General features: G+C 47.0%; 1 protein-coding gene across 3 annotated transcripts in view; it reads right to left on the bottom strand.

The window, feature by feature from the left end:
- Nucleotides 1-16,966, bottom strand: part of LOC143334976 (zinc fingers and homeoboxes protein 2-like) — a 94,682-nt gene that overhangs the window by 13,954 nt on the left and 63,762 nt on the right. For all 3 annotated transcript variants that reach the window (XM_076754054.1, XM_076754053.1, XM_076754055.1), the window contains exons 3-4: nucleotides 3,619-6,923; nucleotides 701-884 (exon numbers count right to left, since the gene is read on the bottom strand). In XM_076754054.1, the coding sequence (XP_076610169.1) occupies nucleotides 704-884; nucleotides 3,619-6,587 (3,150 nt within the window). In that variant the 5' untranslated portion in view covers nucleotides 6,588-6,923 and the 3' untranslated portion in view covers nucleotides 701-703. The remainder of the gene's footprint in view (nucleotides 1-700; nucleotides 885-3,618; nucleotides 6,924-16,966) is intronic.

Genomic DNA, 16,966 nt, shown 5'->3' with positions numbered 1-16,966 from the left:
AAGCTTGTGACAGGACGCCTGAAAACGAAGCAAATCACCTCGTATTTTTAAAGCATGAAGAGTTTGGATGCAGCGTGACAAACGCTGATCCAGGAAGGTTCATGGTTTACCGTCACTCAGGTGACCGGACGCCATCTTTGAGTCCAGCATTCAGGTCTCAGGATGCATCGATGGATGTAAACAGAGCAGATTTTAAAAGGAAAAACTGAACTCGACATGTTTGTTTACTTCTCGTCAGTCTGAATGTAAGAAAAAAAAAAAAAGACTCCACAGGTCAGCTTTAATATTCACTGCAGACTTCATCAAATCAGAGAAGCTCCAGCGAAAAACGAATTCATACTTCATTTAACTGCCTGAAAGGAGGCCATTTGTCATTTTTGACATTTTACAGAACAAGCGATTAATCATTTAACTAAGAAATAATTAACACTTGCATTGATAGTGAATGTAATTCAGCGGCAGGTCTAATTAAAAGACGCTGCCCTTTTAACATGTAAAAAATACTTTATTTCTGACGTGAATGTGGCTTTTCAGAGCATCGTCTGCGCCCGGCGAGTTCAGGGCCTGCGGCGCTCAAACGACTCAACAACAGTTTTACCAACATTTCATCACAAAGCAGAAAAATGTCACATCAGACGCCAACATGGAGGACGCAAACACAACATGAAAGACCTCAGAGCCGAGGCCACACGCCGCTCACCATTTATCCAGTCAGCCTCCCAGACGCGTCCTCCGCCATCTTCCTGTCTCTGTCCAGGAGCAGCTCCCGTCCTCTCCTCGAGTGCCCGTCCTGCAGCCAGCTCCCGAACACCTCCCGCGCTCCTCCCACGACTCCCCCGTTCTGTCCCCCGTTCTTCAGCTCCGCCGCGTTCTGCTGCCTCAGTCTGCGGAGAACAGCGTTCAGATCAGGAGCGCTGAGACCGACCGAGCCGCGACCGAGCCGAGAGTGTGATCCAGAGGACGCCGAGCGGCCGCCGTTTCCTGTTCCACCATGACTGCACAAAGACGCACACGGACATGTTTCATACAGAGTTCTGCTGGTGTGTTAGACCTGGAGGACGCTGCAGACGGTGTTTTTCAGCAGTTTTTACTTTTCTTTTGACTTTTTGTTTGGTTTCAGTTTAGTTTTCATTAGTTTCCGTAACAGTTCTCATTTTTTAAACACATAAATATTATATGGGGTCTTAGTGAGGGCAGGATTTCAGAAGTTCACAGTAGATGTCAGGAGTCTCCTCGTGCTTCTTGATGTATTTGACAAAAGTCTGCAGACGCTTCCTGTATATTTTTATTTTACTTTACTTTCCTTGGCGTGTAGTTTTTATTCTAATCAACTGAAACGTTTTTTCACGCCTAGTTTGCAGCTCAAACAGTGTTTAAGTTGAATTTGTTAAGCTGCAGCGAAGAACTGAAGCTGTTGAATATTTATTTAAACGTCAATGTCAGTTTCCTGATCGTCTTTATTTTTAGAACTCTCTGCTCGGGCTCATTTCTCTGTTTATCCAAAACTGTTTTTGTAAAACACACAACGGAGACTGAAACGAACTGCACCTGCAGCGACAGTCGATATGGTAAATTCTCTCTCTGACCGCCATGTTTTTGCTGATAAAACAATAAAAACATGTCACTGATTTCATTCTAGCAGATGAAAGAACAGGACCAAAAATCAGCAGACTGACAAATAATTTCTGAAATCTGCTTTTTAAAGATATTTGTTTTTGGAGCTGTCAATCATTTCTCGTTATCTGAGCGACTGATGTGCTTCCTCACAATCAGATTTAACAAAAGTGGGTCATAAGCGGGACATTTTTTAATCATAATTAGGAGAAACGAACGATCCAAACAGTCTCCCTCTGAAGGAGGACGCTCTCGTCGTGTAATGTGAGCTTCGCGATCGGAAATCAGCCGTAACAATGGAGACCAGAGATGACGAGACTGTCAGACACGCTGATGAAAACTGGCACAAACTTCAAGTCGGGGCTTCAATTTATGCAAAGAATAATCAGATTTTACTTCATGAAATTAAAAGGATCATTTTTAACTGTCAGCTCTTACGAGAAGCGAAGCCTCCCGGTCTGAACGCTGCAGACTTCGTCTTCTTCTGCAGCTCCAAGATATTTTCCTCGTCGCTGACTGCGCTCTGTTGTTTACAGAGTTTATAAAACCAACAGGCGCCAGAAGCGTTTCAATGTGCCGTTAGTGCGGGTTCATACTGTGGTGCTTTTCAAAGACTGAGCCTGAACCCAGAGCTGACTCGTGGGAAGAATAAAGCTCTTGCCCAAATTATTGTGGAGATATTGGTTTCCCACCTAATGGCGCCGTTATTTGGCCAAAGATGTCCCAAGCTCCTGCAGAGGAAGGCAGAATAAATAAAGTCCCGCAGATTTGTATGTTAATGTTCTGAGAACAGTGTTAATGTGGCAACTAGAAAACAACAGCGCGAGTTCCTCGAGGGGAGCAGGATGTATTCTGAACGCTCAGGTCAACACAGGCGGAGTCAGAGGCGACATGATGCCGTTCAGCGAACACCGAAAGTCCTGGACAGGCGAGCTCTCAGGACTCAGGACGCTGTCGTCTGTACCCAGTGTAAATGGGATGTTGTGATTGGTAGATTTTGGATTGACTCTTTTCATGAGAGGCCCAGATGTGCTCAGGTGTTGCTCTCACACACAGTGTTTCATAATCATTTCCATCATCTCATATGGACGAAGAGGATTACTGCATGTTCACGTCCACTCTCACCAGGTGAACTCGCGATCCTGGTGCAGACGTACTGAACAGGATGTTGACAGAGGGTGCAGCAACAGCTGGACGACCGAACAAACACGGGGTCCAGCTGGGGTGTGGTCACGCTTTAACATCTCCTGGTAAAAGTACCGATCATGAGGAACGGCAGCGTGTTCAATTCTTGATTCATCAATGTGGAAAACTGACTGTTGTAGCTGGTCCAAGTGGAACCAATTTTAACTACTTTTTATACTGTTTTGTGGTTTAATGTCTAACAATGAATCATCATTTATACGAGTTCATCACATATTTTGTCTTATTGTAATTAGTAACTTTTAACTATTGGTAGTTTCTCATGTAACTGAGTATAAGTTGAGGTATTGAGTTGCACAAAACTTGCCAAAGTCTTAAGGATGGGCCAAGGATGCCACAAGATTCATCATATCATTGCTAATTTACTGTGTGTTTTAAATAAAGTTTCCCAACATTAAACAAAATCTGTAACGTTAAATTAAGTAAGTTTAGTCTCAAGTTTTCAGACAAATCAAAAGAGAAGAAAAACAGCAATAGATATCAAAATCACTGTCAAAAAAACTCAGCCCTCAACACAGACTGACAGGACTGCACATTATTTCATCTAATCTAATGATGTTAAATCTGCAATTGTTAAAACCAGTAAGCATCTGTACATATATGCATGTTACACTGGTGGTTGGGTGGCTCGGGGTGCCATGATAAAAAATATCTACACATTGTATTAAAGTACTGTAGTCTGTCGTCTTCATGGATCAAATGTGACTAACAGTGGAACAGGAATGTTTCCCATTCAAATGTGAACAGTGAAACAAAATACATCAACAACGAAAAACTTCCAATATTCTACGGATACAGTACCTTCCAGCAAACCCGTCTTGGAGCTCGTCGGGCTGTTGACTGCTGAGGCTGTTAGCGCGCTGCTCCATCAGCCAGCCCAACTCAACTTCCAGCACCTTACTGCTGCTGTTGTTGTTTGTTAGGGCTCCTTCCTGACAGTGCCGGATGATGCTGGGGGGAGCGTTTTCGGGAGAGCACACAGGCGGCCCCTGCCCTCCATTCACTCCATTGTTGTGAAAAAGTTCCGTCAGCTCCATGCTGCCGCTCTGCAGCCGGCTGTCGTTGAACCAGCGGGCGAGGTCGGCGCGAGCCAGTCCTGTCCGACCCTCCAGCTGGCTGAACTCCTCAGGGGAAGGCCACCGCGTTTGAGCAAAATCGTCCTTGAGGAGCGCCAGGGATCGGCTATCTGGAGGCACTGAGCAGGAATTCGGGGTGGGGATGGAGGAGGCAATGGTGCCGGGAGCAATGGTGGGCACGGCGTGTGAGGGTGGAAGAGGGCTTTTAAGGTGGCCCATGCCGGTGCTTGGCTTGTGAATCCCATTCAGCTGTAGAGTTTGGTGTTGCTGTTGATGTAGTCCTTTCTTAGTGATAGCGGTGGTGCTACCGGTGCCCATTCTCTTAGTACCCATGGAGTTGAGAAGGGCTTGTTCCAGGTTATCGCGTAGTGCACGTCGCTCTACAAACCAGCTGTCGATTTCCTGGTGAGACAGACGGGTGGTGCCCGCCAGATTGTCCACCTCGCTTTGTGTGGGGAAGCTGTTCCTCAGGAAGTTCTCCTCCAAGATCTTCAGCTGTTCGGCTGTCTTTCCTTTCATCCTCTCCAGCAAGGGGAATTGGGTCAGCACCGAGGACTTTTGCTGAAAGTCTAGTTTTGAAGCTGCTGGAAACTCACCACCATCCAAATGCTTGACTCCATTGTTGTGAGCAAGGGAGGTTTGATCGTGGAGCCATTTGCCATCTACACGAGATGTCCCGTTGGCCTCTACCAGAGGAGTGAGTACCTTGTCTCCTCTGGGGTAGCTGGCTTTCAGCTCCACTCCCTGCTGCTCTTTTAGCTTCTTGCTATCCAAGGGGAACCCTGGAATCTGGGATGGGGCTTTGGATGGAGCGCGAATGGACTGGATAATGGTTGGCCTCCTAATCTGTGGGGTAATAAGTGGAGGGGAATTAGGCAGCTTCAAATCTGCAGCTGGCATAGCATGGGTATTCGGGTGCTTTTCTTTGGAAGCAATGGACGAAGTTAGAGGAATAAGTAATGTACTTTTATATGACGGGGCAAAGATAGGTGGAGGAGCTATCATTGGCCTCGTTAAAGACTCTGGAAAGACTATGGAGGGCAGCGACACCACCGGCTTTGTTTTGGGGTGTCCTAATGTCGAGGGAGTCTTCCCTTTGGATAGGGAAGATGGTGATGACGATGGTGGTGACATTAAAGGCACAGTAGCGGATGACCTCTTCATCTCCGTGTTGACCAGAGGAACTGCTACAGGTCTCTTCATCTCCATGGGAACAGGAGGTGGAGCCATTGGGAGACGGTCTTTCTGAGGAGGAGGGGGTGGAGGAGGCGCCATAAGGACCTTGTCTTTGGGGTCGCCAGAATGGGGGGCAACAGCCATGATTGGCCGCTTGGACTCGGGGCCAAACAGTGTTGTCAGGTGTGTTCGTTTAAGGGTGAGGCCGGAGCCTGTTGAGTTTGTAGTGGTGACGACACTTAACCCATTGGACGTGGATGTGCGCACATGACTTGGATGCCTGACTGTAGTGTGGACAAGGGGCTGCTGGGAGGATTTGGCAGATGTCTGAGAGATGGGGCTCGTAGGCAGGACGGTGAACATATGATGAGCAGGAGGGATAGAGCCATTGAACATCTTTTTCCTGGCTTCTTCCACCTCCTCTGGGGACCAGGTTATGCCTTGCTTCAGCCGCTGGGTGGTGAACCAGACTTTGATCTGTTCCTCCGGGTGCTTGGAGGCAGCTGTCAACCACGACAGCTCTGCATGTGTAGGGTAAGGAAACTTGTTAAAGGAGGTGATCAACGTCAAGTTGTCATCTAAAGAAGGGTTATATTTGGTGGTGTTCAAGGGAACAGCTATTTTTGGTACAGAGTTAAAGTTGGGCGGGCGCTGGAGCATTGGGGTGACATGGGAGAGCCCTTGGAGGATGGTGGGTTCAGGGATGATGACCGTTCCGTTGATGTTCACTGCTGTGATCTGATCCTTCTGGATCAGGCCGTCGAGCTGGCTCTTAAGTTCGCTCCCTTGAAAGAGCGACTGGATATTTTCTGGGGTTTTCACTGTGGTAGATATGCAAGGTGGAAACACAGAACTACTGTTGCTTTCACCCTGTTCATTTGTCACTTCGCATTCAACTGAATTGTCCTTGCCTTCGATTGTCTGTTCTAAGATAGTCTGATTGTTCATTTTTATCCTCTTGAACTTGAAGTTTGTCTCGCCCGGGTGCTGGCTCTCATTGTGCTCTGTGAGCGAGTCAAACTTCTTGGTGTTGAAGTTGCAGACAGCACAGAGGTACAACGGATTCAGAATGACGTTAGGGTGGCTGGAGTCCACGTGCTCTTTAAAGTCATTCAGGTTCTGCGTTGAAAACGGGCAGTATTTGCACTCGTAGCCTCTGGACTGCTTTTTCTGGGATGCCGGGTCAGATTCAACCCCTTCCCTGTCCTTCTCCTCTCTGGCCTCTACATCTTCAATGACAGGGGGTTGGTCATTTTTACCCAGCTGCTCCTCTTGTTCTAATGGCTCAGGATTCTGGTTTTCCACTGGTTTTGGAAACGTCTGCTGGTCTGGATTCTCCTGCTGGGGGTCTTGACTCTTTTCTGCAGATTCAGATGATTCTGGCTGTTCTTTTTCTGTCACATCGTTGTCTGCCAATATTTCCAAGTCCATTACTTCCTCAGGGTCATCTTGCTCTTCGGGCAGGTCGCTGAGGACCCGGACCATGCAGGGCGTGGAGGACTTTCTACGACTGGACATGATGGCTGCTGCTGCTGGTGGAGATAATGGTGGTGCTGGTGTTGCTGATTGCGTTGAAGATTCCGCGGTTTTTGGCTGCTGCTGCTGCTGGTGCTGGCTGAGGACGTCAGAGTGTCACTTTTTGAGGGGTCCTTACTGGGGGGGGTCAGAGCTGATGGCTGTGGATTCTAGTAGGCGGGTGGAGGTGGAGTTTCCAGCGTGCGAGAGGGAGGGCGAGAACCGGCTGAAGGCGCTGGCCCAGGACCGGTTGTGCAGTGGCGTCTCCCGCTCACTGGCAGTGTCAGCTACCGACCTGGGCGTCATGGGAGGGCATCACAGACGGCAGCGGCGCTCAAGCTGCGTGGAGACAAACACAGAGAGAGAAAATTACATGTTAATATTGTTTGTGTTCAGTGAGCTGCGCCACAGTCACTTGGGGAAAACTAAAAGCTGAGAAAAATACATGTTAGAAAAACAGAAGTCATGTTGATACTGTTTGAGTGTGATGTGATGTGCTCCAGAATAAGACAAAGAATGAGAAAAATGCATGATGGGCAACAACAGAAGGGGAGAAAACTGATAAACTGCACTTTTATAAACACTTTTGGTTGAAACATTATTTGAGAGATGTGAGATCAAGGATAAAACACAGCAGCATCAGCACAGATTTATTCTTACTGGGGTCACTTGCACTGAAGATACATGCACAGTGGTGTACTATTATGTGCTTTGGATAAAATTTCCTTCAAAGACATGAAGCAATAAACTCAGAGCCCCTGAAAACTTCACATCTTAAGTATTTCTCTACAACATTAAATATTTATAACTAACAAAGCAACAAAGCTCCTAAAGATTAACACTCAAAAACAGAAACTGGGCAATGATTTGATCAGATTTAGTAACACAGACCCCAAAACTGACATCAGATTCTGATCCAAATATCAGAAGATTAAAATCTGACTGATGGTGGATTTTAGAGGAGGACAACAAAAAGGATGATTTCAGTTTTCACAGAGAAACAAATTTAAACACGCTTGTCAATGATACATCCAATGTGACTGTTAAAGAGCCGTGACAAAGACACATACTGAGGCCGGATATCGACAGATGATTTCCATCACCCGAACTGTTTTAACTGCTTTAGCCATGAATCAATCATACAGGCTTCTTTAATACAGCAAAGATTTAGAGGAAATGATCACTTTTATACAAATTGTTCAGTTGTAAATTAAATATCTTTGTGCTTTTGGGCTACTGATCAAACAAAACAATGAATTTGATGACGTCACTTTGGGCAAATTCAGATTCTTTACTGATTAATGTAATTTTATAGACAACAAATAAATAAAAAAGGAAAAATAAGAGAGATTAATCAGAAATGAAGCAGCCAATCAATGGCGACAACGACAAAATAAATAAGAAATACGTTAACCTTGAATTACAGTTGTGTGACAGACCATAATATCAGCCTGGTGATGCGTCTGCCCGGCTCTCTTTGACAGCCACATACGAGGCTGATATTGATGAAGTCATTGTCCATAATCACACAAACATCCTCTCTGGACTCGTTCCACATCAAAGATGGGAGGTTTGGGATTGATGAGCAGCCTGACATTCTGCTCGCCGTCCTCTAAAGTCCAGGTCTCAGGCTCGCCCCGATCATCACGGGACCTTCATCGAGCCCGTCTTAATCAGACGCTGACAGATGACGGCGTCCGCTGACAGAGCCAAGGCCAGAAGTTCAAAATAAAGCAAGTCTGACTGACAACTCGGAGCGAGACGACGCGCCCGAAAATTACGACGATTCCGAGTGCCACTTAATCAGGGCACGCTGTTCCAGGCCAATCACATGTAAATGCAATAAATGGAAGAGTCCACAGTAACTACAAAAGGCAAAAAAAGTCTCCAAACTCCAAACCCCATTAAAAAGACATTAAGCGTCTTTCATAGATTCGGGCAAAGACAACTTCACAGGATAATTACCCTGTAATCATGTAATAAGAGAGACTCAGTGATGAGATCTCCTGACAGCTATCATCCACACAATGGAACTGAGAGAGCGAGGTACAAACAGATGGAGAGAGAGAGGGGGGAGATGCGTGTGAATAAATATGGGGAGAGAGGGAGAAGGGTAAAAATAAAAGGAGGACAAAAGGAGAAAGCAGGTAGAAGGGAAAGTGAGAGGGAGTGATATTAAAAGAGAATGAGAGACAGTGGTGAGGAGGCACAGAGATACAGGAGGAGAGCGTAAAAACTTCCAGCTGATGAAAGAGAACAGGCACAAAGCAGAAGACGTCTTAACTAGGCCATGGCCTGGCAGACAGAAAGAGAGAGAAGACAGCGAGGGAGAGAGAGAAAGAGGAAGACGAGGGAGAGAAGAAGAACATAAAGAGGGAGGAGGAGAAAGGGACGACGGAGTTTAAAGAGGCAGAAAAGACGAGACGAGGAGAGAAAAGACGAACAGAGCAAAGAGAGAAAAGAGGACGAGAGGCCGAGCGGAGACGAAGAGGACGAGGGAGAGGAGGGGAGGAGGAAGAAATATCACAAATAATACCACAAAAATGAGCTTTTTGTGCATCAGCAAAGTTGAAGCTTTGAAAAGGTGTCCCAGTCACTGGGGAGAAAAACACATTTGCCAGAAAAATTGAGAGAAGTTCAACACTTAATTAGTACTGGGCAAGCTGTTATTTGTCCCAAGTGTCACTTAATGTTGGACATATTTCCTGCTCGCACAGCCTTGATCAGCTCCTCGCCGCCTGCACAGGAGACGTGTTTTACAGCTTCACAGAGATTCTCAGAGTCCTGTTTGAATTGTCGCACTGTGCAATGAGACTGAACTAATCCTATGTTATTATAAATCTCATGCATTTACATGGCTGTTTACTGCACGCTCCGTCTCACCAGACTCCCTGAGCAAGACAGCGTGCGAGTAAGGGGACAGACAGCATCGATTGATCGATTAGAATAAAAACTGTAATGACTGAGAATAATCGCTGCAGCCATTTACAGTTTGATGACGAACCTCAAAGCTCAAAATGTTCTGTGTGATTTGAAACACACATGGAAAACCTGAACCTGATCCCAAAGAGACCTGAAGGCAGGACAATTACATCCGGACATGGTGGACTTGGACAGAAGCAAACGTAGAGAGAAGACAGCGCGACGCTCATCAATTAACAAGCTGCTGCAGAGACAAACAGCAGAAAGTCTGCACCGTCCAGTGTCTCACTGCAGAAACCTGCAGCACTGCAACAAGACCTGCACCACCTCACTCAGCTGCATGTCAGGTTGGAGCTGGTCCAGGTCGCCACTCGGTCCTGGGTCAGGCCTCCACGAGGTAACTAGCGAAGACCTCCGGTCCCCATCGAAAACTGTCAAGTATGGAAAGTTGGCATCGGATTCTCAGAGCTGAGACACTTTTAAAAGGGGAACTCCGAGCGATCGACGCAGCAGCGGCTCTTTAGGCGTGTGTGCAGCTGTTTGGGATATTTTGGTAATTGGAAAAAGAAGTTTCTATTCCTCAAACTAAAACAGAAACTAAAGTGCTGTTTTGGAACAAATCTCAGGTTTTATATCGACGCCGACATCAAAGCTTTTCCACGAGAGGAGCACACGAGAGCGGCAGACGTCTCAATTTTCATGGTGTTAACACGGCAGGTTTGGGAGCAAAACAGAGAAATTTAAGAGCTGTTTCACCTTAAATAAATATGTTCAGAGTCACTATTGGACAAACTTTATCCAGACAAAACGTAGAAATGCTCTCCTCTGAAGTCGGTAACGTAACGATGCTTCATGGACATTAAAGAGGTGGACTGAGCTCTTTCATTGGTTTTACCTCATCCCTCGACAGGTGGTGTTAATCCAGGTGTCACACAGCGTCTCTGGGACCATCGCTACATGTGCGACTCTTGTTTTTGGCGTATTTGAGCTAAAATGGTTAAAAAGTTGCTCTTTAAATCGTCTAATCAACTGATTTCTGAGACAATCTGCATCCACTTGCACACAAAGACAAACCTGAAGAAATAATGCATTTTCCATTCATATGTTCTACTTCTGTACATGTTGGTTTGCTTAAAAAAGCTTTGCCAGAGCCAGAGCTGCTGCCAGAGGTGAAGTGGAAAAAGACGGAGAGGCAGATGGGAAAAGAGAGATCAAAAACAACGGGAGAAAAAAACGAGTGTAGGAGGAGTTGACGAGAGGAGAGCAGAGGGTACATGTATAGGAAGAGGAGGAGGGAGAGAGAAGGAGAAGAACGTCCTGCAGATCAGCAGCAAAGCAAAAAGGAGAAGCGAGCGTGCAGAGAAAGACGGAGAAAACAGATTGGATGACGGAAAACACGAAGCGTGGAGGCAGACGGAGCTGCAGGCCGAAGCACATCGACGGCCTCGACGAGGAGCAGCGCTGCCTCTGCCAGCTCCAGACAGAGAGGGAGAAGAGGGAAAAAAAGAGAGAAAACTACAACAGTGTCATGTTTTGCTGCATCACTGGATCGGCCTCGAGGACTCCGGGCCAGCTTCTGACGAGCGGAGTCATATGCCGCTTGGCTGCGTCCCATTTTGTTGGGCTCAGCTCGCCTCCACGCATCCTTGTAATTACTTGTACAGTATTTGTGTACAGGGGATTGTTCAGAGCACGCTAGCAGTCCGTAATTATGGAGAAAATAATAAAACTGCAGCAGTGACAACAGTGATTTGCAAATTGCAAGAAGCGGCAAATTTTCCTTGCGAGAGGCAGGTGAGATCAAACAAACGAGCCTTTGTCCCTTTCTTTCACTGACATGATTATTCCACGCAGATCTGACACTCACGAGCTTTTTATTTGCTAATTGTTTTGCGGTGGAAAGCTTTCCCTCCAGGATCCCCCTCCTCTAAACCCTCCAGAGGCCAAACTCAGACCAGCAGTCCCACTGAAAGTGACACCAAAGTAACTGGAGTGGATGAGCCGGGTGAGGCAGGGTTCACTGCAGGCTTTACAGGCAGCGATGAGGAAAAACAGATCAAATTTTCTCCTCCATCAAGGGCAAAGCAAAGCATCAGTCTAACCACAAACTGTATCCATCCATCTATCTGACTGCACTGTAGTCAGCCGAGGTGAACGAGGGCAAACCAGAGAGAAAAGGGTGTCGAGGAAGCCGTAAAACAATTCAGAGATGGGAAAGAAGGTAATGAGGAAATATCTTGGGAAATGAAATGACAAATTAGGAGGACGAACGGAAGATCGGAAGGAGCCAACTGTGCTAATAGGAGGGGTTAAAGACGTTTTACTGGAACAAGGGCAAACCGGAGTGGACGGGGGCTCGCAGGGGAGGAGGCGACGCACGTTTCGACACAGAAAAGGATCCACTGAAAACAAATTCCTGCGACGCTCGTGTTGTGCTCGGCAGACGGTCTGAATTAGGACGTCCAGAGGTTTCAGCTGATCGGCCGTTTTCTCTCAGGGTGTTGTCTTATAGCCAAAACCCTTTCTGAGCCGAACTGTGTGGAAACTTCTGGTGTCAGGTGACCTGAGGCTTCATTTCCAAGTGGAAGCGGGGTCACTCACACTCGCTCCTTTAGGCTTGTGCAAATTCTAATTACAAGCTTTATGAAATTGCGAGTTAGAATGCATCAGCGGTGTTAGGACCTCTGGTGTTGTGCACAGACACAGAACAGACAGATCAGAGAGGAAAAGGCCTCGCTGACTGTAATTACATGTTTTTAATCTCGTCACCAAACCACTTCAGCTGTGTGTGGCTCCGTTTCCCCACAAACCGAAGCCTGCCAACCATCCGGCTCCTTTGGCATGTTTTTAACTCCAGCTGCTCAAACTTTATGGTTCCTTGGATGGAACACCAGCGCTGGCTGTCTTCTTCAAGCTTTATTAATGACACATAATGTTTCAGAACGACCTCCTGAAAAGACCAAAACCCACAGAGCATCACCAGCGGCGCTCCGGTTGTCAGCACTTCCTGTTTCACAGTAAAGTTCTGCTCTGTCTCCGTTGAAATGCTTTTATTCTGAAGCACGTGCAAAACATGACGAAGCATCACAGGTAGCTTCATCAATCATTAGATCAGAGACGAGAGGTCATGGCCGTCAGACTCATCAGCTGATCTGAACCCTCCGTGAACGACCCCCGACCTGCCAATCCTCGACTGGAAGGCAGGACGGGACGTGAACGAAGGGACAGGAACAACAACCGGGAACTGAAGGTTATGAGGCGGTTTCTTTAAAGGCGCCGTCGCTTGGAAACGAACAGCGTCCTGGTCCTGGAGTCCCCGTGACCCCCCTCCACGGGCACACAGTCATCATGCACAGAAACTGCCAGATGCGTGTGTGTGTGTGTGTGTGTGTGTGTGCGTGCGCGTGTGTGTGTGTGTGTGCGTGCGTGCGTGCGTGTGCGCGGGGATGCTAAATGATTGATCAAAGGATGCCTTTGTGTGGGCACCTCGTGGTGCTAATGCATCATTAACACAGCTGGTAGTATGACCCAGCTCTTCTCAGAGTGCCGCTCCGTTTCCAGCAGCTTCCTCTTCAGCTTATAGAGATCCAAATCTCACTGCTCTTATATAAGAGTTCTGCGAAACCTACTGAACGACGTCACGACGGGTTTTACCTCAGGTTACGTTAGCTGGCCCTTTAACAGGAGGGAAAGAGGCCTGAGTTCGTACTGGTGGCTGCAGCCTGTAGGAGTAACTGACAGAGGACTGAAATTACAGACAGAAACGCTCGGCTAGAAAAATCACTTCCTCCTGAAAGATAATCCGTCCTGACGGAGCTCTGAGAGGGTCTGAGTGATCCTGACAACATCAAATACGATGCTTTCACTCGGTTACCTCGACATGCTAGCAGAGGTCCGTGCTTCAACCCTTATTGGACCCCCTGACAGCTTCCATCTAGCGCCACCTTTAGGACAAAATGCCAACTTTGCAGATGTCCAAAAAGCAGCAGTGAGATTAAATTCACTGAACACATGCAGACACTGAAGAGGACAAACGTTCATGAGCACGTTACAGCTCCAAAAGCAGAACCTGATGAACCCTCACACCTTCACATGTAGCTTCTAACTGACGTGGACCGATCAACAACAGCAGAACCTCATGGAGGCCCCACGAGCTCTGACCGGTCGGCCTGGACTACGACTCTCACTGACGACAGCGACAAAAACACCAAGAAAACACATAAATACAATTATTTCATCTGCTGACTTCAAGACGTAGGCGCATGTTCAGTAATGAGATACAGAAACCTTCTCCATCTCTGCTCCACAGCTCATCAGGTGAACTGAGATTCAGGCACCAGGCAGTCAAAGAAAGCAGCAGCATGTCACTGAGGACCCTGAGGAAGCCCTGTTGGGGCCCTGAATGGGTCCCAGCGCCCAACATTGGGAACCACAGACCAAGGCCAACCGGCACTTTAAGCATTAGCTAACTTGTAAGCGCTGAATGGCAGCAGCGGAGCTAAATGACTGATGGATCCTGTGAGGTAAGCTGATGAGAACAAAGCTGGCTTTTCATTGGCAGAGAACCTTGAGAGAGTTTTGGGTTTCGGGTGATTGGCCGGATAATTGGAGCGCCGCTCTCAGCCTCGCGCGGCCCGATGAGGGGAGTCGGCCAAATTCTCGTGCCGTCGAGCATCTGAAGGTCGAGTCCGCGGAGCTGAATGTGAGTGACATGAATCGGTCCGTTCAGTCGTCCATCGCTGAGCGTCCTCAGGAGACGCTCAGCGATGGACGACTCACGGCTGGAGACGATCACCTGTCAGTCTCTGCGGCGTTCACCTGGATTTCACAGCACTTTGTTCAGCAGCATCGGCTCTTCTAAAGGCGGCCTTGTGTTCTTCTGTCGCTCTACCTTAAATATCTCTGAGCTCTAAACTAATGAGGATAATTAGCTGCACCTTTACGTTGATGACATCCTCTGAGAGCTTCTGAACGTGTTGTCCGTCTCTTCGTCCTGTTCTGCAGCCTTGAAACACCCTTCAAGGCCCCTGAGGAACAAATACCTGCATTTAGTTCCATTATTACTACACTTTGATGGACTTTCCAAATCAATTTTCACTTCCATTCAAAGGCTGAAAACATAACTGTGACACAATATGACGCTCGCTGCGGCTGATTATCTATCTGGAGCACGACGTCTCAGACGGTTGATTTTCATACTGAAGCGAAATAAACGGACCTCACAGAACAAAAAACTAATTCAGCCCGAGTTGATTTATTTCTTCTTCTTGTGAATTCTGCTTCTCTCTCAGTGTTTTCTGAAAATTGCTGTGACCTGAAACACGTCAGGTTTAATTTGGGAGTTTTTTCTTAATAAGGCCGTCCTGCTGGCCTCCTGCTTTACGACGCTCGCTGTGAAAACGTGGTTCGCCGGCGAGCGTGGTGGCACGACTTCCCTTCATTTCCTGTCACGTCTCTGAAAACACTGGAGACAAATGAGCGAACGCACGACTCAAACACTGATTCTTATTTCAGACCAGAAGTTTCTTCACTGTGGAAACATTTTAACTCCTCGACGGCAGATTTTCTCCACCAGCGCTGACATTCTGCATGCTGATTCCTGGGTGTCGTCTTAATTTCATTTTCACATTAGCTTTCATTTCAGCTGCGATTCTGTTGACATTTCCATGAATCAAAGAGACGCAGACAGTCAGCGGAGTGAGACGAACGTCTGCTGTCGGAGCTGATGATGACAAAACTCTCCACTACGACGGCTCAAATCAAACTTTAGAAACTCAAAACACGGTTTGTTCTAATTCCAACAGCGCAGACACGGAACTTTTCTTAAATTTGTATGTGATTTTCAAAATAATGGTCATTGTTCGAAAAAGGTCTCATGACATGTCGGCCATTATCAACAAATATTTGACAAAAATGAACATGATTAAATAATCTGCTAATACGTGTAAAAAACTCCTCTATTTTACAGAAACACCAAAGTTAAATTAAGATTTCTAATAAATAATAAAATAACGTCACACTTCCTCTCAGCAGCGTGTTTTTGGGTGAATTTCTATGTCGACATTTGCTAAAATCTGTGCAATATTACATATTTTTACTGTGCTAATATATTGTCTACTGTGCAACAGTACACAGACAGTTTTATTATTCATGTTTTACTCATGTTTACTTCACAAGGCAACACATTTCACCTCCTTTGTACAGCATGTACACAGCCTCTACAGCTGATTTCATTTATTTGTCCTTTTTCTACCGTCTTTTTATTCTTGCTGTTGTACATTTCCCCGGTGTGGCATCACTGAAGTCTTATTTTATCTTATTTTCACATTTCTTTAGTGCTCTCATGAGATGCATCTTCGCCTTTTACTCACTTACTTTTAGGTTGGTGTTGGTGTAAAGCAACAGTTTTAGCTTTAATCCGATTTGGCCTCTGATTAAATGTCTCTCCTGTTAAAAATTGGCCGCGTTCACGGAAAAAGTTTTCATTTTAAAATTAAGACAATCTGTCCACGCCAACACGCCTGGAAACACACATACGACCATTCACGTACGCGGCGTGCGCATGCCGGTGTTTCCTGCTGTGCGTGTCGGCAGCAGCAGCAGGATGAAATACGAGTTTAACTGTGAGAATAGACGACAAGGTCAGAAACACCTGTCATTCTACAGAAAAGGGTCACGTGATAAGGCCTTAGCGAATCAGGTAAGACCCAATCAAGAAGAAAACGTCTGCGTCATCCTTTCCTTGCTGAACAGTCCGCGTCGTTCGGCGTCTGCAGCCGGCGGTTCCCAGCGAGGCGGCTGAAGTGGGAACAAAGGGTTCGCTGCTCGTTTCCTGTCCGTCACATGTGACCCGGGCTCGCCAATGAGCTGCTGTTTCCTCAGGGCCGGTATCACGGTCATGTCCAAAGAGGTGCTCAAACTAGGTGTACAAACTCACGAGCTGTGAGGTGTCACCCTTCAGCCCAGCAGACGTGTTTGGTCTTTGGAGGAGAGACCAGAGGATTGACCTCAGGAACGCTTACGTGCTGCTTGAACAGAGAGAACCGCAGAGCCCGCTACGCCTGGTGTCCCCGGTGGGTTTCCAGCACGGCTCAGACCACGCGGACGGCCTGGACCCGGCTGGTAACGCTGCGGTCGCTTCGGACGTGTTGTCTGCTGTGCTGCATGTCTCATGAGTGCGAGCCTCCGTCTGCCAATTCTGCTCAATAAAATGTCCTGACACAGTCAAACGCTGTGAGCTTCGGCTCCTCGAGCTGTCCAAACACCACTTGTTAAAACCACACTGCTTGCACATTTTATGGGGTGTTTCACTGTTTTGACTCGTACAGCTTTGGAATTTCACTTGACGTCCATCCAGTGTTTCCTACCAGGGGTTTCTTCATAAGATGATGGAAACCACTGGAACAGGATGTCAGTCAGCAACAATCATCTCTGCTCAGCTCCTCCTGATGGGTCGGGCT

Source organism: Chaetodon auriga, chromosome 17 (assembly GCF_051107435.1).
Source record: "Chaetodon auriga isolate fChaAug3 chromosome 17, fChaAug3.hap1, whole genome shotgun sequence".
In the NCBI taxonomy this organism is placed as follows: Eukaryota; Metazoa; Chordata; class Actinopteri; order Chaetodontiformes; family Chaetodontidae; genus Chaetodon; species Chaetodon auriga.
Note: the sequence above shows the minus strand (reverse complement) of the source record. Positions and strands in the feature narration are given on the sequence as shown.